Source organism: Microtus pennsylvanicus, chromosome 7, assembly GCF_037038515.1.
Source record: "Microtus pennsylvanicus isolate mMicPen1 chromosome 7, mMicPen1.hap1, whole genome shotgun sequence".
Lineage (NCBI taxonomy): Eukaryota > Metazoa > Chordata > Mammalia > Rodentia > Cricetidae > Microtus > Microtus pennsylvanicus.
This window is the reverse complement of record NC_134585.1, coordinates 95,429,383-95,453,999: the sequence shown is the minus strand read 5'-3', so window position 1 is coordinate 95,453,999 and position 24,617 is coordinate 95,429,383. Positions and strand designations below refer to the sequence as shown.

Here is a 24,617-nt window from a genome sequence, read left to right as displayed (position 1 = left end):
TGAGTTCGATCCCTGGCACAAATATAAAGGTAGAAGGAGAGGAGCAACCGCAGAAACGTGTTCTCTGCCTTCACACATGTGTGTGGTTGTAGCGTGTACACCCACATGTATCATGCACACACACTCACACGGTAATTATTTTAAATGAATGACCATATTTATTATGTATTAGATCCGCTACCATGTTAGGGAAAATTAAGAAAAAAAATCAGATCAACAGCAAACAGCAATCCATGTTGATGAGGGCAGAGAGGGATCACAATGCTGTGTGTGTTACTACTGGTCACAGGATCAAAGGAACTGTTAACAGAGTCTACTTATGATAGGACGGGGTCACTGTGACACCAACTTATCTTTTCTTGGTGTCTTGAATAATGAGTATTTTTTTTTTTTTGAAACAGGATCTCACTATGTTGCCCTGGCTGGCTTGTAACTGGATATGTAGACCAGGTTGGCCTCGAACTCACAGAGATCCACCTGCTTCTGCCACCCACGTTCTGGGATTAAAGGCATGCACCACCACACCTGGTCCATGAGATCTTTGTTTTATCTCAACATTACAAGAACGAAATGAGGCTTCTCTCATGATGATAAAAACATGTTGGCTCATGGAGACCAGCACAAATGACCCTCCCTCTCCGTGTGTCTTTTACTAATGAATCTGACTACAAAGATTCTCCATGCCACAGTTCCTTTGAACTCACTCAACTTATTATATAGCTATCACTTAACAATATAAAACTGGAAAACTGAATTATCTCCTTTCTCTTCTGCTTGCATAAAAGTTCACCTTCAGGTGCAAGGGGCACTTGGGGGGCTACCGGCTTCTCTTCGTGCTGTGATTTTCAGCAGGAAAGGAGTTAAAAAGCTAACTGTTAAAAAGTGTTCACTTTCTTTTTTTTTAATTAATTTTTTTTTTAGTTTTAGTTTATTTGGGTTTTTTTGTTTGTTTGTTTGTTTGTTTGTTTTTTGAGACAGGGTTTCTCTGTGGAACAATCCTAGCTGTCCTGGACCGACTCTGTAGACCAGGTTGGCCTCAACAAACCTCAAACACAGATCTGCCTGACTCTGCTCCCATTGATGGGCGGTGGTGGCTACTGCCACTGCTATCACCCAGCTGAAATGAGCCTGGGATCTTTTTTTTAGATATATTTTTATTCTGTGTGTGTTTAGGTATGTATGTTTGCTGATGTGTATACATGCACCACATGCATGCCTGATGCCCAGAAGAGAGCATCAGATCCCCTGAACTGCAGTTACAGTCAGCTGATAGCCACTGTATAGGTGTTGGGGACCCAACCTGAGTCCTCTGCAAGAGCAGCAAATGTTGTTGACTGTTGAGCTGTTACTCTAGCTGTTACTGTTTTAAAGATGAGGTACATAATTTACATTTGGGACTGGCCTGTGCATATATTTGTACAAGGAGAGGTCTTGGAGCCTGTAGAAAGGCATGGCTACAAGGAGGGGGTGGGCATCTCAGGTAGAAGTGGCACTAGCAAGGTAGACAGCAGCCCATTCTTTCAAGGGCCGGAAGATGCTGGCTACAGCCTTGCAGAAATGTATAGCTTGCTGGAACTCTGAGCTCTGTAGTCTAGAATTAAAGAGCTCATTACTCTAGTTAGTCCGTGGCAAAAAGACAATGCATGCCTGGGAAGTCGTTGTTGAACTAACAGTTAGCTGTTTATATCATATACTCAGGGCACCTGTGGCATTAGAAATTCCTGTCCTGTATGTGTCATCTGCTTTTCTTTTAAATGTTGAGGCTGTCTTAGACCCATAGACGTGGCAAGCACAGCTTAAAACCTTTTGAGTTAGTTGAAAGTCTCTCTCTCTCTCTCTCTCTCTCTCTCTCTCTCTCTCTCTCCCTCCCTCCCTCCCTCCCTCCCTCCCGCTCTCTCTCTCTCTCTCTCTCTCTCTCTCTCTCTCTCTCTCTGTAAGGCCCCTCCTGCTCTTAACCATACGCATACCTACTTTTACATAGGCAGAAGATGGTAGATAGGGAATCTCCCCTAAAAGTTTACTTGGGGATACAGTTTTGCCTTATGGTACCTGTACCCCTACCCTGTCTAGGCTGAATAGGTCCATTACCTAATTCCCAGACTGTGTTCCAGGGAGTCTGCAATCTGAATGGGGCATATCAAGGGATTGCTAAAAGGAGTAACTTATTCTATTGTTTCAAACAGATGTGCATGCACTTGGTTTAGAGGGGAGCCCTTAGTTGCTCACAAGTTTGTGGGTGTGTTGTTTGGAGATAGATGTGTGTATAGCCCAGTCTGCTAAGCTATTCCCTATGCCTGTCTGTCTCAACAGGGCCTTTGGCGTGCTTTCCAATGCCCTCCTCACTCTTACCAGGGTTCACCGTGGTGGAGATCTAATCTTACCAAGCTGTCTATTTTTCCAAGCCTAACCTAATGTCTTCAGAACCACACTGTTTAGAAGAGTTACCCCCACCATGTGACCTTTTCAAGACCAAGGACTATATTTTAAGTTTTTCCAAATTCTGGAAACATGTATAGAAAGAATAACCTCCAGGGCTTTATGACCAATTAGTGAGAGAGAAAGAGATGACATAGAATTTTATATCTGTCGTTTCAAAGATCCAGACTGATAGTCTTTGAACAGGGGTAGAAAAGAGGTTGTAAGAGAACTATGGACAGCTTAACTGATATCTTAACTCTGTACGTTAAGAAAAACCAGTTTGGACAAGCGGGCTCAATCCCAGACCATAAGAGCTGGAGGAGCCTGGTCCCCGGGTCATAGAGCTTCAGTGACTTTTGTCTCCTCTCTCTAAGATGAACTATGCTGTGAGTGCAGGACTGGTGGCGGGCATCTTTGCTGGGTTTCAGAAGAAAGCCTACACATCCCCCGATCACCTTCCTGCTCTCGTGGCTCTGCTCATGCTGTATGGGTAAGTCATCCGGGCCAGGGGAGGAGGTAGATTTTCTGGTACCAAACTTGGCTCCTCTTGTAGTGGGAGCATGTGCAGGTTTAGCCACAGACACTTCCACGGTAGCTAATCAGAAACCTGTCTGGCTCACTCCAGCCCTTGAAGTCCGAGCCCTAGTCGGTACAGAGATGAATGCCACATAGTCTAAATCTTCTTCACTTCCAACTGTGGCCTTGAAAAAAGCCTGGGACTCGGTCACTCTCTACTCTGATGTCTATCCCCTCTGTGGGCAAACTGTGCAGTGTAGTGTCTCCTTCTGAGCTTGCCAATAACACCAATTCCAAGCCATAACACCACTCCCACATCAGGCTAGAAGATGACATAGAGACGAAATCCAGTCAAATTATGGAGTACAGCATGCAGCATTGTATCCCAGGCCTATTAACTGTGGACAAATAATTCATTTTACTGGACCTCAGACTCCTCATCCATAAAAAAGAATGATGCCTGGCCCGTCCTTGTAAAGAGAGGAGAGTCTTAGTAGAACAACAGCCTCCATTCATCCCAGAACAATGGCCTCCATTAATCCCTCTTGAAAATGGACTCAGAAACCGGCTTGACTGTGAACGATGAAATAATGAAGATGAACTCTTGGGACCTTCAGTTCTGCTTTACCCGGAGCAGAGAGCATTACTGTGGGTGGCCTCCAGGCTTTAGGGCTCATAAAGTTCACACATAGCTCCTGCCTCATTTGCTCCTCATAAAACCCATGCGATGGTCAGGGCAGGCATCGTGATCTCCTTTTGAAGATGAGGCACGAAAGCCAAGGAATGGAGTGTCTCCTTGCTCTCCCTGGGACCCCAGCCAGTTCAGATATGTCACCTCGTATCTAGATACAGAGTTGATGGGATGAATCTTGGAACTCTCTCCCTGAGCTCTGTCATCTCTCACAGATGGGCAGTCATCCCCATGATGTACCCAGCATCCTTCCTGTTTGACGTCCCCAGCACCGCCTATGTGGCTTTGTCTTGTGCGAACCTGTTCATCGGCATCAACAGCACTGCCATCACCTTCATCCTGGAACTATTTGAGAATAACCAGGTGAGCAGAACTTTCTAGCTTCTTGGTTTAATCGGTAGGATGGTAGAGCAGATGTACCAGTCCCCAGAGCCATGGCAAACACTGTGCGTGCAGATTCGTGTGCACAGGTGAGCAGGATGCCTCCCCTACCCTCACTCAACATTGCTCCCTACTCTTGCCTCTTGATTTATGTGCTCTGAGCACTAGCACACACACACACACACACACCACGATGACATATTCAGGTGACTTCATATAAGGACCACACACTAACTGAATGGGCCCCAGGAGCTTCTGTTCATGTGACTCCCAAATCTAAAAGAAACAAAAAGATTGCCATAATGAAAAAGCTCCCTCCCCACTTTGGTTCCCCCAGTTCCCTTATCCAGACCCCACTTATTGTGGTTCCTAACATTTTCTGAAGACACACAAACACATAGTTTTCCTCCAACTTTTACATATACACAAATGACAACATACTAGCATACACTTCCCTGCTCCCAAAGAAATCCTGAGTACAGGATTAGGAAATCCTGGTGCTGAATGACTCCATCTTACAAGTTAGTAGGCCCACCCCCTGACTTCTCCCTCTCCAGAGGGGGTGGCCAGACAGAACCCTTAAAAGGAGGAGAGTATGTGGCCGCAGGTCTGTCTTTATCCCTCACTCCTTTTGGTTACGTCCTGCTCAGGCTACCCCATGCTCTGACCGTCCTCCCAGCAATCCAGCTCCCTGGGGGGCGGGGTCTGTGTCCTCAAGTGTCTCCTTAGCCTGCCCTTTCTCACTAGTTCTTCTCAGTTCAGAGGGTGGCCACTGGGCGCTGCCAGAGGACCAGCATGCCCGGCCTTGCTCTGTGAAGGCACTGGAGCCTACCTGCTCACAAGGGGACAGTTGGCCTCAGCTTCCACCCTCAACCGCCTCCCTTCTCATTCTTAGCCGCTGCTCAGGCTCAATGCTATGTTGAGGAAGCTGCTCCTGGTCTTTCCGCACTTCTGCCTGGGCAGAGGCCTCGTCGACCTGGCACTGAGCCAAGCTGTGACAGACGTCTATGCCCAATTTGGTGGGTAACATCCTAGGTCTGTAGGTCACAACCGTGGACCTATCCAGACTGGGAAAGTTACAAGGGTTCTACGTCAGACCTCCAGCCTAGCGGTTGGAGCGGGGGACCTAAATTCTGGTCAGGAATTACGCTGCCATTTAGAAGGAATTAAGGTGCCTCTGTTTCTATGGCTGGGAGCCACAGGTGGGGCAAAGGGCCGGATCTTACACTCCTACACTCTGACATGGGGAGCCAAGAGGAACTTGATTTGGGGTCTCATTTAGCCTCTCCCCCAGACCTGGGCATCTGGGTCATAGTCGGGTCTTTGTGGGTGAGCCTGGGAACCCTAAAGCAGACTATGCCTCCTAATGTACTGTTGCTTCCATCCCCAGGGGAGGAATATTCCTCCAACCCCTTCCAGTGGGACCTGATTGGGAAGAATCTGGTTGCTATGGCAATAGAAGGGGTGGTCTACTTCCTTCTGACACTCCTCATTCAGTACCACTTTTTCTTCACCCGGTGGTATGTTCTTGTTTTGGGCTTTTTGTTTTTGTTTGTTTGGTTGGTTTTGGTTTTTCTCTCTGAAACAGTCCTGGCTGGCCTGGAACTCACTCTGTAGACCAGGCTGGCTTTAAAATCACAGTGATCTGCCAGCCTCTGCCTCCCAAGTACTGGGATTAAAAGCATGTGCCACCACCGCCTGGCACCTGGTGGTGTGTCTTACTGCACTCCGAGGTGCCATCTGGTCACAAGTGTTTCTAGCCCTGGCCTTTGTATCAGCGTGGTTCAGAAACTTCATGCCTCATTGATCTTTTTCTTCACTCTTAAGGCCCAGCTTGTTCTGCTATAGAGAGAAGGCTTAAAGTAGGCCTGTTAGAACTTGAGGCAAGTCTTAGCTTCAAACTTTTAGAAATACATTTTTTTTCCATTTCAGTTACTAATATTTAAATTTCTGTGTAGTTACCACATACTTATCTTAAGCTGAGTGCTAGCACTGTAAATAAAAATAATTATGGACTATCTAAAATACAAGGAACCAGGGTTTTGATCTATGAGAAGGGAGAGACAGAACAAACACCCTTGCTGTCTTTAACACCAAGTGCAGGAGTAACCTTGGGACCTTGTGCTGGGTGAGGGCAGCCAGGGGCCTAGGGAGAGGTGAAAGAAAGCAGCCCTACCTCCATGCCCATAGCCAAGCTATCTCTCTGCCAACCCTAGACTTCCCAGGACATCTCAAGGGGCAGCTCAACCAGCTTATGCTCCTGCCCAGCCATACTTCCCCAGCCCTGCCTGCCTCATGCTGACCCCAGCTTGGTTTCTGAAGTATAACCCCTTCAGAGGGCCACACCCAGGGCCATGCATCCCAATCACCCAGGCCCTCCCTAAGGATTTTTATGACATTTTTTTTGTTATTGTTCCTCCTCTCAGGGTGAGTTTGATAAGATGTAAATAAAAGGACTCCAGGGCCTGACACATTACAAATGATCTGCTTCCCTAATCTCAGGGTTGAGAGGGCTGAGAAAAAAAATCAACACATGTAAAGTAAACAGTCAATAGTGCTTCTAGTTATGGGCCAGACTGTGAGAAGCTCTTGGCGGGTCTCTCAGCTGTCCGCAGACCCCTCGGAAGTGCTGTCCGTACAGTTTAAAAGAGAAGAGGGGAAGAGAGTTGATTGCCCAAACTAAGTCCTTAGCTTTAAACTCTGATACCAATAGAACTGAATGAGTCCTAAAAGAGGATCAGACTGGCCTGGTTCCAGACACTCAACAACTACACTCATGCGGGTAATTAGCAAGCAAAGGGAGTGGAAGGGAGAAAAGATATCCTCTTGGTAGGGGACACAGCCCACACCAAAGTGCAGCAGCCCCAGAGAGTAAGTGATAAGTGGAACAAAAGGACTTCCAGGTAGCCATGGGACAGGAAGATGAAGGGGTGCAAAGGGGAAGACAGGGTAGGGTCATGAAATACTCCTTATCTGGATGACTTGGGATTCAAGGCTACAAGCAGCGTGAAATCCCTGGGGTATTCTAACCATGATCTTCATGATCTTACCATGGCTGAGAGGTGAGATAGGAGTCCGTGATGATATGCAAAGAGCTGGATATGAAGTGAGCTGGATAGGGACGGAGGCATCGGGCGGTGATAGAGAAAAGCAGAAGATAATAACCCACTGACATTTCATCTGCCAGAGTGGAAAGATTTTATTTTTTTTTTTTAAGATTATGTATGTATGTATGTATACAACTTTCTGCCTCCATTTATGCCTGCAGACCAGAAGAGGGCGCCAAATCTCATTACAGATGGTTGTGAGCCACCATGTGGTTGGTGGGAATTGAACTCAGGACCTCTGGAAGAGCAACCAGTGCTCTTAACCACTGAGCTGTCTCTCCAGCCCCGAGTGGAAAGATTTTAACAGTATAATACTAGCTCCCAGATCCCGAGCCTTCACTCTGTACCAGACATCATCCAGAGTTCATCCTCACACATCCCCGAGACGACCTTCTTCTTTCCCCTTTACGTGGTTGAGGAAGGCAAGGCTTAGAGAGGTTCGTCAGCAAGCACAAGGTTGTGCATTAAGAGGCAGGGCTGATTTGAGCAGAGGCCTTTGACCTCTTGCCTAGTACCCCTCCCGTCAGGACTTAGAGGAAAGAAGCCCAGGGGAGTAAAAGTGGGGGAATGGATAGCAGTTAGGTGGAAGGAAACCGTGTGACAGTTACTGAACACCAAGCCCCATCTTGACCACATCCCTTCCTCTAGGGTCGCTGAGCCGGCTAGAGAGCCCATTTTTGATGAAGATGACGATGTGGCTGAAGAAAGACAAAGAATCACTAGTGGGGGAAGTAAAACCGACATCTTATGGCTAAATGAACTAACCAAGGTGAGGGGCACAAGTGGGCAATACTATCTTGGCGGTGCGAGCTGAGCGCACACATGGCGCAGGACCATGTATGCCACCTCCGTAAAGTCACTTGCCTTCCCGGAGCAGCCATTTCCCATGGTACTGCCCCTGCTGGTCATCCTGGGTACTGCAGGGCCCCCAGAAGAGCTTCTCCAACTGAGCGTCAGCATCTGCTCTCTGTTCTGCGGGTGCACGGTGCACGGTGCACGGTGCACGGTGCGGTTCAGTCCCGACACCACTGTGTTTGTCTGCTGCCGTGTTAATGTGTTACCTCCTCATGTTGGTGTCTTTCTCCCAAAGCTCTCTTTGCTGCCTTCGACTCAGGCTCCACTGCCTGCCCTACCCCTATCTTGGTCTTCAACCCAGTTTCTTTGAATCTTACAGGTTTATTCGGGCTCTTCCAGTCCAGCAGTAGACAGGCTGTGTGTCGGAGTCCGTCCTGGAGAGGTGGGTACCATACAGACTACCATGAAATAACTCTTGAGAAAGACCAGCCCTTAACCATGAATCTTCTCCCTCTGAGCAAAGCAGGACAGTAGAAAATGAATGAAAGCCAAACTTTCTAGTAAGATGCAGGGAGGAAAAACAGATTAAATTTACTGTTTTTATTTTGCCCAATATATCTAAAATATTATTTCAATGTGCAATTAATATAAAACATTACTGAGACATTTTTTTCATTTTTCTTTGTTGTTCTTATTCTAAGTCTTCAAAGCCAGTGTTACATACTTAGTGGCCAAGTCAGTTAAGATTAGATGTGTTTTGTGTTGGTAGTCATAGCCAACACATAGCCATTAATCTCTATAACAGCAGTCTATGTGTAAAATGACTCCCAGATCTTACACTGGCCTGGGGTCTGGCAGTGAAGACCTCCTTAGTCCCTAGGGCAGTACCTGTTCTCTGTTTCCTCCTAGTGCTTTGGTCTCCTGGGAGTGAATGGTGCTGGCAAAACAACCACATTCAAGATGCTCACTGGGGACACCACAGTGACATCGGGTGATGCTACCATAGCAGGCAAGAGGTGAGCGCTCTGTCCTTCCTGTTGCAGGGTGCTCCCCAGGGGTCACATCCTTGGGCTAACATAAGGAGAGTCGTTCTCAGTCATATGCCAGGGCAACTCTGAGACCCAGAAAGACCTGTGCAGGAGGGAGCTCTCCCACAGAATGTCATTTACAAATACACCAGACAGAGGCACGCTGGGAAACCAAGCTAAACTGTATTGAAAAGAGTGCTTATAGTATGGATTCCTAGAAAGTTCTGGGAATCACCAAGCCAAGGCTTCTTCATCTCTTTGGGCTACAGACTGCTTCCAGCAACCCAGGAGCCCTGTGTCCTCTTCCTCTGTAAGAATATTCTGTGGCCTCCCATTATCTCCTTCCTGACAGTTTATAAAGGTTCAAGGAATTCACTGAGCCCTGGGGTACACCCATGATCCCCCGTAGCCTCTAAATCCCAGGCTAAGAACTGCTGGGATGATACGTCCTGTCTCTGGGTTGAATTTCAGAATAGAAGTCCTCATCCAAGGGACCACAGGAGGACTTTCTCGGCATTGGCTGTTTGTGTGCCCATCCTAGCTCTCATCAGACTAAGGAAAGCTGGGAAGGAGAAAGCTGGCCTGTAGCCCTGGCTTCTGGAGAGTCACTGTCGGCCTCTGTAATATTGTGGTTTTAAACAGACTTGGCCTCTACGAGGCAGGGCAGGGAGGAGGATGAATGGCCTCCTCATTGCTGGCTGCTCCTGAACAGCAATGTTGTCACTCAGTGAGAGGGTTCACAGCACTCTGCCCCGGTTTGTAAGTGGATACAGACACTGCTGACAACTCTCCAACATCTGCTTGACAAAGACCACCCCCCTCCTTTACTCAAAAGTAGTGTTCAACCCAGCCCAATGGGCAGCCAGAGTCCTGAGCACATCTCTGGGACTCGAATAAGATGAATCTGGGGTCCCAGCCTTACATGGTTGTGCCCGGTGGATCTGAAGCAAACAGACTACAAAGATAGAGCCAGGTTATGGCTGAGTGTATCTCATCTTCCACCCAGCTAGCTGTCACCAGGCAAGTGACTTCAAAGTGGTAACAATAGGAGTTATGGAGAAAAGGTTCAGTGGGGGAGGGGGGATGTGATAGCAAGTTATTAGGTGACACCAGTTTTAGTAAAGGTGAGACACGGCCTGATGGTCTAAGGTAAAACTGAGCTGCAAGTTAGAAAGAAAGCCAGGGTTTAAAGGGGGTGGCTTGGGTGGGATTAACACCTGTGAATTTGCCATGGTTGCTTCCTTGTTTCCCCCGTGTGTTTTCAACTGACCTACCTATACCTTGAATAACCTTTTTCACAGTGAGGAATTGCAATGGACTCCCTATGTCCCACCCTAGTCTAGCCACCCTTTATTAATAAGCCCTAAGCTGTAAGGGTTGGGCAAAGGTGATTTGACAAAATCATCTATGTAGAGTTTTTTGTTGTTGCTTAAGTCAATACATTCCTAGTGGGGTATCTAAATGGATTCATCAGATGGGGAAGAGAGAACCCTATTCTGCCGCTGGCCAGCCTCCTGCTCCGGTGGTTATTGATCGTCTCTCTTTGTCTGCCAATAAACACAGAGGAAGAAGTTTACTTCCACTGGGAGGTAGCCACCTTTTCCAAGCTACTCCCTAGATATCTGAAAGGGATCAGAATCCATTGATGATCCATTGATCATTTCTTAACCTTTGTTTTTAAGGCCTCAAGACAGATGATCCAACCTAACCATTCGAGTGGCCGTTTGTCTTAGACCTGAAACTCAGGAGGATTTGACTAGTTTTAAAGCTCAGGACTCCTGATGAAGTTTGTGTTTCCAACTAAAGTATCCCCACTTGGATTTTCGAATTCCATGTGTGTTTTTAAGATGGAGGTTTTGGCCCAATGGCAGCAGACTTCCTGGCTCCTGCTCCCTGGTCACCTCCTCTAGGAAGGACACTCACTAATTGTTCTTTCTTCTTGCAGCATCTTAACCAGTATGTCTGACGTCCATCAAAACATGGGCTACTGTCCTCAGTTTGATGCAATTGATGACCTACTCACAGGCCGAGAACATCTTTACCTCTATGCCAGGCTGCGGGGTGTGCCAGCAGAGGACATTGAGAAGGTGAAAAACAGTTTGTTGTGACTTTCCAAAATATACAAAGAACTCAAGAAACTCTATATCAAAAAAACAAATAATCCAAAAAAAGGGGGGTACAGACCTAAACAGAGAACTCTCAACAGAGGAATCTAAAATAGCTGAAAGACACTTAAGGAAATGCTCAACATCCTTAGCCATTAGAGAAATGCAAATCAAAACAACTTTGAGATTGCAAGCTGGTACAGCCCCTTTGGATATCAATATGACGATTTCTCAGAAAATTAGGAAATAACTTTCCTCAAGACCCAACAATTCCACTTTTAAGCATATACCCAAAGAATGCTCAATCATACCACAAGGACATATGCTCAACTATGTTCATAGCAGCATTATTTGTCATAGCCAGAACCTAAAAACAACTTACATGTCCCTTGACCAAAGAATGGATAAAAAAGATGTGGTACATTTACACAATGGATTACTATACAGCAGAAAAAATTATGACATCTTGAAATTTGCAGGCAAATGAATAGATCTAGAAAACATCATATTGAGTGAAGTAACCCAGAAAGACAAATATAATATGTACTCAATCATACGTAACTTTTAGACATAAAGCAAAGGAAAACAAGTATACAATTCACAATCTCAGAGAACCTAGACAACAAAGAGGACCCTAAGAGAGACTTACATGGATCTAATCTACACGGGAATTAGAAAAAGACAAGATCTCCTGAGAAAATTGGAAGTGTGAGGATCATGGGAGAGGGAAAAGGGGAAAGGGGCAAGGAAGGGAGAGGAGCAGAGAAAAATATATAAATCAATAAAAACAATAAAAAGGGGGAAAAGAAAATAAGTTAAACAACATGTTAATTGGATGGTGAAAATTAATGTCATGTAGAATGCTCCCAGATAAGATACTCTAGTATCATACCTAGATCCAGCTTCACTTACGTAGACTCCTGGTGGACAATGTACAACCTGAATCTTATCATTAAAAAAAACATAAGATAAATTCTAAGGAAATAATATTCATTTTAAAAGAAGGTGAGAAGGAAGGACTATATATGTCTTTAATATCACATGTTACTGCTCACAGGAGGCTAACGGGACTCAATGAGGGCTATAAAGATGACCACATGGGTAGAGCCCTTGTGCAGTTGAGAGGACCTGAGTTTGAAGCCCCAGTAAGGTTCAATGTGGTGAAGCATGTCTGTAACCCCCAGGGCTCCTACCAGCAAGATGAGAGACAGGAGAATCCTCAAAGCTCACGGCCACCTAGCCTGGCATACATAGCGGTGAACAAAGAGACCCTGTCTCAACAAGGTGGGAGGGGGTGGGGAGCAGCGCTGGGGGTCATCTACTGTCCACCACGTGTGTGCTGAGGCAAATGTGCACAACCACCCCACATACACACCCTGGGGGGTGGCGTGGGGGCAGAGAGCTTGAAACTATATTTCCAAACAACAGGTTTGAAATGGCGCCTGTGGGAGAATAGGAAACAGATTAAGTAAAATATCCGGTGAGTTGAGTTAGAGAGAAGCAAGTGCTGAGAGGAAAATTAAGCAGGGGACAATTGTTGGGATGAGGATCGTGCTTGTCGGCAGAGAGGCCAGCCCAGGCCAAAGCTCACAGCAAGTGATGTCTAAGTATAGCGTTGGAGGAGGGAAGTGAGCCAGAGCTTGCCTCGGAGCACTTTCCCTGGTGTTAGACGCACAAGAAGCTTATAGATGGGACTGTTTGGGGTTAGAGCCAGTGGTTTGGGAGTACACTGTATTCTCAAAGAGACCTTAGAGCTCTTGGTGAGAAATGCAGACCTTGGAAGGCTGCAGGCTGTTTCTCAGGGGGTTACAGAATGGAGGAAGCCACACTGGTGAAACCAAAGATCAAGACTAGATCAAGTGACCTTGCCTTGAAACATCCCTGCACACCATCCAGCAGGTGGCCCTGCTGCCGCAGATCTGGGGCTGGCAGGATGAACTCTGAGAACACAGATTTGCCCTGTGCTGGCGCCTGGGGCATCTGCTTGTCCATCATCCGCCCCCTGAAATTTCTTTCCCTTTCCTAGGTTGCCAACTGGGGTATCCAGAGCCTGGGTTTGTCTCTCTATGCCGACCGCCTGGTAGGCACCTACAGCGGAGGCAACAAGCGGAAACTCTCCACGGCCATAGCGCTCATCGGCTGCCCACCCCTGCTGCTGCTGGTGAGGGCATCCTACCCTGAAGAGTTGAACCATTGCTGCACGTTCTGGGTTGGAGAAATTAGCTCAGGGCTTGCAGCTTTAGAAAAGATAACAGTTAGCTTTGGTTGGACTTGCTCACATATTACCCCCTTGGAGCAAATTAGCCCAGTGTTTGGTTACAGCACAGTTTGTCCTTCAATGCCCAGGAAAGCTCTTGAGAGTCAGCAGCTAAGAATGGGAAAGCTCTGTCAGCTCCAGGGAGTGTTGATATCTGGTTAGAAATCAGGGTGAGAAGGTCTGTGTGGGCAGGAGCATTGACCTGAGTCAGGGGCTCCGGTGACCCTTGCATGAATTATGAGCTGACCTCAGTCCCTGAGTCCACACAGTCTAAGTTTTAAGAGGACACAAGACATAGAGAGGACTGGAATAGTTACCTGGGCTATCTCCCTCCCCTGACCCCTTCTAATTCTATAGTCTGTCTGTCTGTCTTTCTTTCTCTCTCTCTCTCCCTTCCTTCTTACCTTCCCTCCTCCTCCACCTCTTCCTCCTTCCTCCTCCTCCTCCTCCATCATCATCATCATCATCATTATACAGTTTCTTTATTCCTGTGGTCTTAACTATAATTTACTCACAGCTGACATAGATCTATAGGTGTACACCATGTTTCTGTACTCTCCAATTTCCCTCCTGTCTTTATGTCCAACAGCTCGTGGCTCTGTCTTCCTTCTTGCTGGGAAGTGATTATACACATGTCCGTTAGCCCAGGAAGGATGCAGCAATGGAGAAAGACCAGCTCCGAGTCCGTATCTCCCTGTTTTCTCTCCTACTCTCCAGGATGAGCCCACAACAGGGATGGATCCGCAGGCACGCCGCATGCTGTGGAACACCATCATCAGCATAATCAGAGATGGGAGAGCTGTGGTCCTCACCTCCCACAGGCAAGAGATCCCCAGGGAGGTGGAGGGAGTGGGAGCACCCCTTACTTTCGTTCTCACTTCCTCTCTCCTGCTCGACAGCATGGAAGAATGTGAAGCCCTGTGTACACGACTGGCCATCATGGTGAAGGGCACCTTTCAGTGTCTGGGCACCATTCAACACCTCAAGTACAAGTAAGCAATGGAGGGGCATGCCTTTCACTACATTCTGTGGGTTCAACCAGGCCTTCAGTTCATCATGGACATATGGTAAAATTGCCTCTTCATTCCACAGGCATTGGCCAACGATGGCTGGGCCAGATATGGATGTTCTATACTGGACTATAGAAGTTCATAGGAGTCTCTGGATGGGAGAGTCCTTACTGGGGCATTTACTGGGGCAGAGCCTAGCTGGAAAGCAGGAAGGCCACTGTCACTGATCTAGTCTCAACCCACATTTCCCTGCAAATCCAGGACCCATGACCTGTTTTATGAGAGCCCACAACCAATGCAGAGGTGATTAAGAGACCAAACAGCTTTTAGGCAGGTGGATCTCTGTGAGTTCAAGATCAGCCTAATCTACAGTGTGAGTTCCAGGACAGTCAGGGCTACACAGAGAAACCTTGTCTCAAAGACAAACAAACAAGAGACCAAACAGCTTGAGAACCAATTTTCTTTTCTAGAATATTGTATCTGGTTGTTTAAAAACAAATGACCATATGTTGTTGTATGACAAACTAATACCAGTAATCTTGAGCAAGATGATCTTGTATCCATAAACATATAGATGGTTAAAGATAATTCCTTGTTATTTATAGCTCGTGGGATAAAGCTAAGAATTCATTAAAATGAGATTATTGTAACATTGCTATTTTTCCTTGAATCCTGATATGCCTGGGAAAGCCTGATTTATAGTTCTCACTTGGGTATTTCACATGCTTATTAAGAGCCCAGGATATAAGCTATGAAGCCAGCCAGTGAAAAGGACAGAGAACCTAGCTTATCTGAGACCCAAATCTTGGGGAGTTCATGGAAGCATGTTACATGGAAAGCATTATCCTTTACGTGCGTCAGAGTGGGATGATCTAATATGTAAGGGGCATTTGACAAAAGGGCACTTGGCCCTGACTTCTTCAGTAGCCACCTTGTGGAGACTACATAGACAGCTCTGAGGATATCATCCTGTGAGGTCACCAGACCCCTGTCACCAATGCCCCATGCCCAAATGCTAAAGGACACCCCCCCCCACTTTCCCTCTCATTCCTCAATCTCCTCATGATAGTGGAGACAACGAGGAAGATGCTCCCATGTAAAGAGATGGCTGATTTCCTGGTACTGGAAGGCTAATAGCATCTTACAGGCAGAGACAGCTCTGGTTCATAGAGGAATTCTGACAGTAACTTGAAGTGACATGATGTACCCCCCCACGGAGGTCATCACAATCACCAGCCTAGGACGCATACTCTTTCTGGTGGACCATCTTGACCCACACAGGGTGACCAGCAGATCTAGAAGGAGAAGGGAGAAGCAGCACTGTTCACCTGCTGTGTATCATTGTAACAAGATACTTGAGAATAACCCACACCAAGGAGCAAAGGCTGGTCAGGGCATGGCTGTGGGCCTGGGGCAGACTATCGTGGTGGTGGTGGTGGTGGTGGTAATATGTGCCAGAGATCTGGCATACCTCAGTAGATGCCAGCGGGGGTGAGGTGGAGAAAGAGAGACCTTTTTCAACCACGGGTCCCCATGACCTTCTTCCTCCAACTAGGCCCCACCTCTAATGAAATCATCCAAGGATGGAGTGAGAGCCCCTCCTGATCATGTCACCCCTAAGGTCCCACCTCTATTCAGTGTTGCATTGAGGACCAAGCCTTTAATACACGAGTCTCCAGGAGATATAGCCAAACCACATGCTCCACTTCCTTCAGGAACTTTTCTTAGGGAGTAGAGCCTTCCTAAGCTACTGCCTCTCCCTGGCAAGTCTTATAAAAGTCATCCAGTCTTCCCCACATCTGAGCGCTCCAGCCATGTCCTTTTGCGGGGAAGGAGGGCTAGGATCTCTACAAGGGGCTAAAACCACCTTGAACTTCAGCAAATATGTCTATCCAACTTTGCCACATGGCTATTTAGACCTCCAGAAACATGTCAAACATTTTTTTCACTCCTAGTTTTAAATGTGCGTGGAAAGTCAAGGCTGTGGGCATTGAATCCCTGTTATGCCCTATGAGAGTACTCTTTGGGGATTGTCTTAGCTCTAACAGTATTGTACACTGTGTGCACCTGCTAGGTTTGGAGACGGCTACATTGTCACAATGAAAATTAAATCCCCAAAGGACGACTTGCTTCCCGATTTGAATCCAGTGGAGCAGTTCTTCCAGGGCAACTTCCCAGGCAGCGTGCAGAGGGAGAGACACCACAGCATGCTCCAGTTCCAGGTCTCCTCCTCCTCCCTAGCCAGGATCTTCCAGCTGCTCCTGTCGCACAAGGACAGCCTCCTCATCGAGGAGTACTCCGTCACTCAGACCACGCTGGACCAGGCAAGTCCACCCAGGGCACTGAGTGGCAGGAGGTTGTGCCCGCTGCACTCCAGCACCTGACATGAGTAATGGGTGACATGGAAACAGACAGGTGTCTTCAGTTCTTACACACTGTTGGTCTCTGTCCCTTAGAGCAAATCTGGCATCTCACAGATAATGTTCTAACAATTTCTCGTCATCCACAAACTTCACTGACTATTTTTACTTCGTTTTTTTCTTTTCTTTTCTTTTTTTTTTTTCAAGACAGGGTTTCTCTGTAGCTTTTGGTTCCTGTCCTGGAACTAGCTCTTGTAGACCAGGCTGGCCTTGAACTCACAGAGATCCGCCTGCCTCTGCCTCCTGAGTGCTGGGATTAAAGGCATGCACCACCACCACCTGGCCTTCCTTCTTTTCTTATGAGTTATTTTATGTTTGCTGGTGAATGGTGGTGGCTGGCTTTTTCCTTCTTTCCAAATCAACTATTTCATGTATAATTTACAAAGAACAAAATAGACATCTTTAATTGTATGGCTCAAGGAGTCTTTATATTTATTCTTTATGTAGGTGTTTATTTATTGGTTATGAATGTGAGGTTCATGTGTGTGTATTTGCATGTCTGCAGGTACACACGAACATGTGTGAATATGCATGTTTAGGCCTGAGACTGATGTCAGAATCTTCCTTGATTGTTCTTCCTTCCTATTCTTCAAGGCAGGGTGTCTCAGTCAAACCCAGAGCTTTCCAATAATCTGGCTACTCTTGCAAACCAGTGTGCTCCAGGGATCTCCTGGGTCCACCTTCCAAGGCTGGAACTGTAGTGGACCGCACATACCAGGCATTTATGTGGGTGCTGAAGATCTCAACTCTGCTCTTCACTCTTGCGCAATGAGCATTTTAAATACTTTAATGGCCGAGCTGTCTCCATAGCCCATCTTTACTCTTCCCATCGTGTGTCCCTGAAACGCTTTCTACCAAACTCCACATTTCCACTCTTCTCTCCCCTGGCAGTGCCTGGCAAGTGCCATCTCAGTTTATTTTGAGGGTCTGTTATATGTAACCCAGGACTGTGTGCTTCCAAATGCTGGGACAACAGCCTTGTGCCACCATGTCTGGCGCCTTCTACTTTCTTTCTTTAAAACTGTTAATATCCATCTATCTCTATGGATTAACCAATCACTAGATGGATAGATAGATGATTGTTGTAGAATATTATTTTAAGATGTGTTACATTTGTCTAGGCTATGAAACATTCATTTAATGATGCAAAGACAGGTTGTATTCTTTTATGTTACGTCTGTGAAGCTGTCCGAAACACCTGATTGATCTAATAAAGACAGGAATAACCAATAACTAATCAGGAGAAAGGATAGGCGGGACTGGTAGGCAGAGAGAATAAATAGGAGGAGAAATCTGAGAAGAGAAAAGATCAAGGAGTGAGAAAGAGGAGGAGAGGAAGGCTCGAGGAGCCAGCCACCCAACCACATAGCAAGCCATGGAGTAAGAAGTAAAGAATGGTATCCAGAACTAGAGAAAGATAAAATCCCAGAGGCAAAAAGTAGACAGAATGGCTAGAAATAAGCCAAGCTGAGGCCAGGCATTCATAAGTAAGAATAAGCCTCCATGTGATTATTTGGGAACTGGGTTGCAGGCCCCCCCAAAAGAGTTTTAAAAAACCAACTATAAATGATAGATAGATATAGATGCACATTCCTAAATCTATAAGTATCTGCGTTCTTTGGGTAGGGCCAGGTCTCTGGAGCTCCCCCACCATCCGCCATGTCTACTGCTGGCGTCCTTGTTTGGGTCCTTCTGCTTCCTATGACACCAACTACTCTGGATACTTCATTTAAGTGTAATCAAATGGCACTTGTCATTTTGTTACTGGCCTCATGTCCCCAAAGGCTCAGTCACACACCATATCGTGTGTCAGAATTGCCTTCCCTTTTAAGACTGAGTAATATCCAAGTATTCCTGTATTTTACTCACCTACCCATTCATTCATCAGTGAACTTTTGAGTTTTTCCTGATTTGTTGGGGGTTGGTTTCTTTTTTTTATTATTTCAATTTCTTGTTTTTCATAAACACCCTTAAAGACCATTTGATAAAGCAGCGAAATTAAGTGAGTGTCTACCTCTAGACAAGCTCACTCACCTGCTTATCTGCCCTTTCTCGCCACCCTTAGGCAGGTGACAGACACAGCGGACTCCTTCCGCAGGAACTGAGGCCACACTGCCTGCGGAACAAAGAACACAGCAGAAAGCAGCTGCCCTTGCTTGCTTTCTGTTTTTGGAGAGCCAGGACTCTGCCAACTGCCTTAGTTATCCCAATTTCTCACGTCCACGGCCCTTGGAATCCTCTAGCAAGAACTCCCTTGGCTCAGGAGTCTAAGAAGCAAGCCTGGTCCAGGGCACTGCTGTGTGGGCTTGCGGCAAGCTAGAGAAGGAAACAAACTCTACCTGCAGGGCTGCCCGTCAACTGTGGGAAACGAAGCAAAGCAGGAAGACGATATGGAGTCCCATCTTTCTGGAAACATCCACGTTCTCTTCTCTTGCCCGCAGGTATTTGTGAGCTTTGCTAAACAGCAGACTGAGACTTATGACCTCCCTCTACACCCTCGAGCTGCTGGAGCCAGCTGGCAAGCCAAGGTACGTCCTGCGCCCTTTCCTAGTCACTGCTTAGACAGGGCCTCAGCGCAGGGGCCTCAGTGCAGGGGCCTCGCTGACCCACTGGGCTTGAGGGCTCCGAGGTTCAGATGAGTCTCTGCAGAAAGCACCCAAGCCATACCTCCACGGTCCATATCGTACATGCCTCCCTCCTGGCTTGATCCCGGCCACTCTCCACTAAGAGCAGTTCTCCGCTGAAGACTTTACCCAGGAGCTGAGTGGCTCCTTCTGTAATCTGAAAACCATTTGGACGGTGTGGGTAAATCCCATTTTAAAGGCATTTATTCATGAGTGTGCATGTGTCTGTGTCCAGCTCAGGTTGTCAGGCTTGAGGTGCATGCCTTCACCCAGTGATGCCACCTCACAGGCCCGAGGGTTATGCTGAAAGGAACTTGCCTGAATGTTCTTGCTAGCAGCATAACAAACAAAAAAATCTCCAAACTTCAAGCTTTAGGAATAAACAGGAAAAGAGAGAATACTGAAATATCTTCATCGTTGGGATCTTGACAACACTTCCTGGTCACACCCTTGATCTTAAAGAGATGGGGACTAGCTGGCATTCTTTTTCAATGGTAGACATGTCTGGTTAGAGTCGGCTTGGACCAGTTTGGGGAGGGTTCTTCACAGAAGTATCAAGATAGTGAAGGAAGAAATGATAGAAAGTGCAAATTCTGGACCAAGATATGCCTGGGGTGGACTTCCAGTCCTGCCCTAGCACAGCGCCTGCCTGCGTCAGGAGCACACCCACCCGTCCTGGTTTCCCAGGAGGACAGAAATCTAGAGAAAGGAGTGGGCTCCATGCCAGCGGCCAGATGGCATAAGCCTGAGACTTTCTTTACAAGGATAAAAAACCCCGCCATTCTGTCTGGACCACTGGACAGCAAATCAAATCAACTCAAAGTATTTCTAACAAAATAAAAAACCCCAAACCAAACAAACGAAAAACATGTGAAAAGCCTTATTTTCCATAGACTTCTCATTCCTCCCAAAAATCTCTTGATTGCAATAAAAGTCAAACACAACTGACGAGCAAGCAGGGCATGTCTTTCCAAGGCCGTACTTGGAATGAAGAATTCTCCACCCCATGGTTACTTGGCAAAGGTTAACTTTGTCTCCCCATCTGTCACCCTCCAGAGGGCCCAGAATGCCCAAGTAAAGGTGCCTGTCCAGGGCAGCTTCCTTTTACCAATCTTCTGACTACTGTCTCTCAGTTTTAGATCTCGCAGTTGCTGTTGATAGAGGCTAAAAATATTCTTTGAGAATCATTTACGGTCACGAGTCCCTGTTATCACAGAGAACACATAGTTAGCAAAATTATTTTTAAGAACTACCTGTGGCACCTTGTTGCGGGAGGTCCTTCCGCTCCTCCAGCCTATAGCCGCTGAGATACCAGCCCATTGGGATGTGGTCTCTCTCCCTTTAAAAAAGCAGCCACTTCCCTCTCCTCTCTCTCTTCACTTCCTGCTCCGAGGGCGACTAGACTCCCTTCCTGGTTGTGCAAAGGGCTGTTGTCTGGGACAGTGATCTGTAAGTTTTTTCCCCTTTAAATAAATACCACCCTATTAATCATAATTCCAAACTGGTGTGGCATTGTTTGTGACTTACAACTACAGCCCCTTCCACATACCACAACATACTCCTTATCTTGTTTGTTGACTGGATCTCACTGTGTGGTCCGGGCTGGCTCCAAAGCCGTAGTCTTCCCGACTCAGCTTCCCAAGTGCTGGAATTGCAAGAGTGGGCTGCCATTGCCAGCAGCACAGTCCCTCACACAGGGCTAACACCAGCTTCATTAGGACCAGGCCAGGGTGCCCATGATCTGTGATTTGGACTGGTTAAGATCATGGTACTATTGTGTTTGTCACTTGAACCTGCTGTAATAGGTTGGCTACATTATTACTATTGTAATATTTTACTCAAAAATCTAACTCTGATCTATGACATGCCATCTTCAATAAAAGTTTATAGAAATTCTTTATATGGTATTATATATAAATCTGTCATAAAACATATAGTAATTGAGTTCTTATCTACACTATACTGGTACCATCTCAGGGCCTGTTCTCATCCCTACATCTCATTGTCTACTTCTTAAGAGATCTGTGTTTCAACCAGATAATTGAACAAGTCAAAATTTACATAGACTAGAAAGGCCTACCTCCAACCCTCTCCTTCCCCCCACCTCCTACCCCTACCCCACAGCTGGTATTGGATCATGAAGACAGCCTGCATTTGTGATTAGAGATTATGTACCTCTAGTTAGAAAGGTTGAGTTAGAAAAATGTCTCTTTCTCCAGGACCTTGAATTTAGTACACAAGTTTGATCTGGATGCATCACCATGAACTCCCCTGGAATCTCTCTCACTTGAGATATATACCAGTCAAAGGATCTTTCTTCCCAGGAGCCATGTCTGTATGGACTGGACAAAGAGAAGTCTAGACTCAGGGCTGAGCTTAAATGATAGCTTCTTAGCTTTTAAGTCAGCAAGGTGATGGTGACTTTCTTGGGTTAAAAAAAAAATGCCCAGGGGTTGCTAGAGAGATGACTCAGTGGTTAAGAGCACTGGTTGCTCTTCCAGAAGGCCGGAGTTCAATTGCCAGCACCCACATCAGGGAATTCACAACTGTCTTTAACTTAAGTTCCAGTGCATCTAAATCCCTCACACAGACATACATGTAAGCCAAATACCAATGCACATAAAATAAAACTAAATTATTTAAAAAAAAACGCCTAGGGTTGGGAATTTAGCTCAATGATAGAAGTCCTTGTCCTATACTATAAGGATAGAGGTTTGGACCCCAGCATGGGAGTAGGGAACGTAGTCTCCAAAACAACCACTAGAAAGAACACCTAGGGATAGCTTATGTAAATCTCTATAAGAAATGTGGACCTTAGACCGCATCCGGTCTGCTCACTCCACAGCTAAGACCTAAAGGCAGCCCAGAACCTCGGCAGTCAAATAGACACCTTCCTAGTCCCTACAGCTGAGCTTCCTCCAGAGACTGCCAAGGCAGCACCTTGAAACCTAAAACTCCGTTGCTCCAGAAAGCCAGGACGAGAAGTGTCCCGCTGACCTTCCTCAGGCTGATTCTTCTTACGTTGTTTCCTATAGCTTGAAGGGAAAACTGGGCAGCCGGAAACTCTGGAGCCTTTGCCCACGGGAACAACTGAACAACTGGTTAACGAAAACAGCCCTGCGGCAGCAGAAGGCAAACACACAATACGCCCACAGTGAACTCAAGGAGGCTCTTCCAGAAAGAACCCCAAACTCACCGACTCACCGGAATCCTTGCTGGCAAAGCTGACCTCCCCGAAGGCAGTCGCCTTTCCATCCAATCCATCAGAGCAGTCCCCTGCCCAGTGACTTTGTTTAGGGCCACTTTCACTCTGAGGGGCTCTGCTTTTGTAAGGTGGGAGGAGAGTGGGTGTGTGGGGGTGATAGAAAGGAGGAATAAACTGCGCTCTCCTTGTGAACTACTCGTTAATCGCCCCCTAAACCCCGACCTCACCAATGTTCAGCATATGCTATATAGTTTCAACCTTTCTCAGAGGGTAAGTGTACCTCAACCACTGTGAGCCCCACGAGAGTCGGTGACACAGCCACACTAGCCATGGCAAAATCTTGCAACACTGGCGTGGAAGTGAAAGGGCTCATTGTAATGTCACATCCAAAGTCTTCACAGGGTTTAAGAAAAACACCCACTGGATAGCGCAAGTGTGCACTATCCGAATGTAAAGTTTGTTTTGTTTTCTGTTTTTTGGGGTTTTTTTTGTTTGTTTTGTTTTGTTTTGATCAGCACATCTGCGTGCCTTCTCATCAGGTACAATTAGGACAGGGCACAAAGGGACGTGAATGAGCAGGGCCGAATCTTTTAAGGATTATTAGACCTCCCATGTGAAAGATTCGGTGGTAGTGAAAGCTTTGCAGGTCCCATGGCGTGTGGGTGAGGTTCAAACCGCAATGGGTAGGGGACACACGAATATGTCATGCAGACTGAGTGCGAAGTTCTATTAAAAAGAGGGTCTAGAGGGGAGGAAGGGAGAGCGAGAGAGCGAGAGAGCGAGAGAGAGCGAGAGAGAGCGAGAGAGAGAGAGAGAGAGAGAGAGAGAGAGCGAGCGAGCGAGCGAGCGAGCGAGAGAGAGAGAGAGAGAGAGAGAGAGAGAGAGAGAGAGAGAGAGAGAGAAGCAAAAAGACAACACCTGCTTTCCTTGGAGGGAAGAAGCCGAAAGGGGTCTTAGCATCTAGGACCCTGGGCTGGCCAGGGCACTGCCTGGGCACATCCTGTCAGATGACGGGGCAGGCCAGCATAATCCTAACAACATGTCCTTGTAAAATGCTGGGTCTCCTCTGTTCACTGCTCTAGTTGGCAGTGTGAACCTGGGGGAGGGGGCCTGAAAATGAAGGGGACTATAGTCTCATGTAACGGCCCGCCAACTCTAGTCAGAGCATGAGACCATTAAAGTCTGAGGGTTAAGAAGGGTCACCTGAGAAAAGTTCTCATGAGTTCAATCTCTGTGCAATCATAAGGACGAGCCACACATGGCAGAAACATGTCTGTCCGTGGAGGCACCTAAACAAGTAACGGTAGACAGTTGTAAGGAATCATCTGAAGTGAACTCACTCCTGCCCGCTCCACCTGCGAGGGGCACGAAAGCACACTCAAGAACAACCCGTGTTGAGGAGAAACAGATCACAAGACTCTCGTTCCCTTGGCGTTTTCTCACAAGGTCTCAGAAATCTCCTCCCTCAGCTTCCGTCGTGGACCACGTTTGGTGCTGGTGAGTGTATCTGCCGCAGGGGTATTAGAAGACAATGGCTAACAAAGCATCAGGAATTAGAAACTAATCCTTTTCTTTATAGGTTTTTTTTTTTTTTTTTTTTTTTTTTTGCTTTTTGAGGCAGGGTTTCTCTAACAGTCCTGGAACTCGCTTCGTAGACCAGGCTGACCTCGAACTCATTGAGATTCACCTGCCTCTGCCTCCTAAGTGCTGGGATTAAAGGTGTGCGCCACCACCACTGGGCAAAGCTAATTCTTTTAATCCAAACTTTGAAACACCAGGATGAAGAAAGGGAGCAGATTTCTTCCAAGATGGTCTCCCTGTCAGAGCTACAGATGGTGTTTGTTTAAACCCTCTCTGCAGAAGTGCTTCTCAGGTTACATCATGGTGTGGCTGTTCTCCAGAGCCCTGGAGGGCTTGGGGGGGAGAGACGCTGAGGCCCAGTAATTGCCGCTGACAAGAGACACGGGATATAGTGAGCACTGTTGGCCAAGTCTCTAGTTCACCCTGGCTAGAGGTGGGTTAACAACTCTGAGATCATGCAAGAGAAGACTACCCAAGGA

The 24,617-nt window shown here is 46.8% G+C and overlaps 1 protein-coding gene across 1 annotated transcript in view; it reads left to right on the top strand.

Annotated features, from left to right (window-relative positions):
* Abca4 (ATP binding cassette subfamily A member 4) overlaps positions 1–22,746 on the top strand; it is a 125,073-nt gene extending 102,327 nt beyond the window's left edge. Inside the window, exons 37-50 of the mRNA XM_075981478.1 lie at positions 2,793–2,908; positions 3,841–3,988; positions 4,902–5,025; positions 5,397–5,526; positions 7,762–7,882; positions 8,288–8,350; positions 8,818–8,924; positions 10,882–11,023; positions 13,068–13,202; positions 14,016–14,119; positions 14,198–14,290; positions 16,383–16,632; positions 19,170–19,256; positions 22,388–22,746. Of these exons, the coding sequence (XP_075837593.1) occupies positions 2,793–2,908; positions 3,841–3,988; positions 4,902–5,025; positions 5,397–5,526; positions 7,762–7,882; positions 8,288–8,350; positions 8,818–8,924; positions 10,882–11,023; positions 13,068–13,202; positions 14,016–14,119; positions 14,198–14,290; positions 16,383–16,632; positions 19,170–19,256; positions 22,388–22,510 (1,743 nt within the window). The 3' untranslated portion in view covers positions 22,511–22,746. The remainder of the gene's footprint in view (positions 1–2,792; positions 2,909–3,840; positions 3,989–4,901; positions 5,026–5,396; positions 5,527–7,761; positions 7,883–8,287; positions 8,351–8,817; positions 8,925–10,881; positions 11,024–13,067; positions 13,203–14,015; positions 14,120–14,197; positions 14,291–16,382; positions 16,633–19,169; positions 19,257–22,387) is intronic.
* The last annotated feature ends 1,871 nt before the right edge of the window (positions 22,747–24,617 follow it).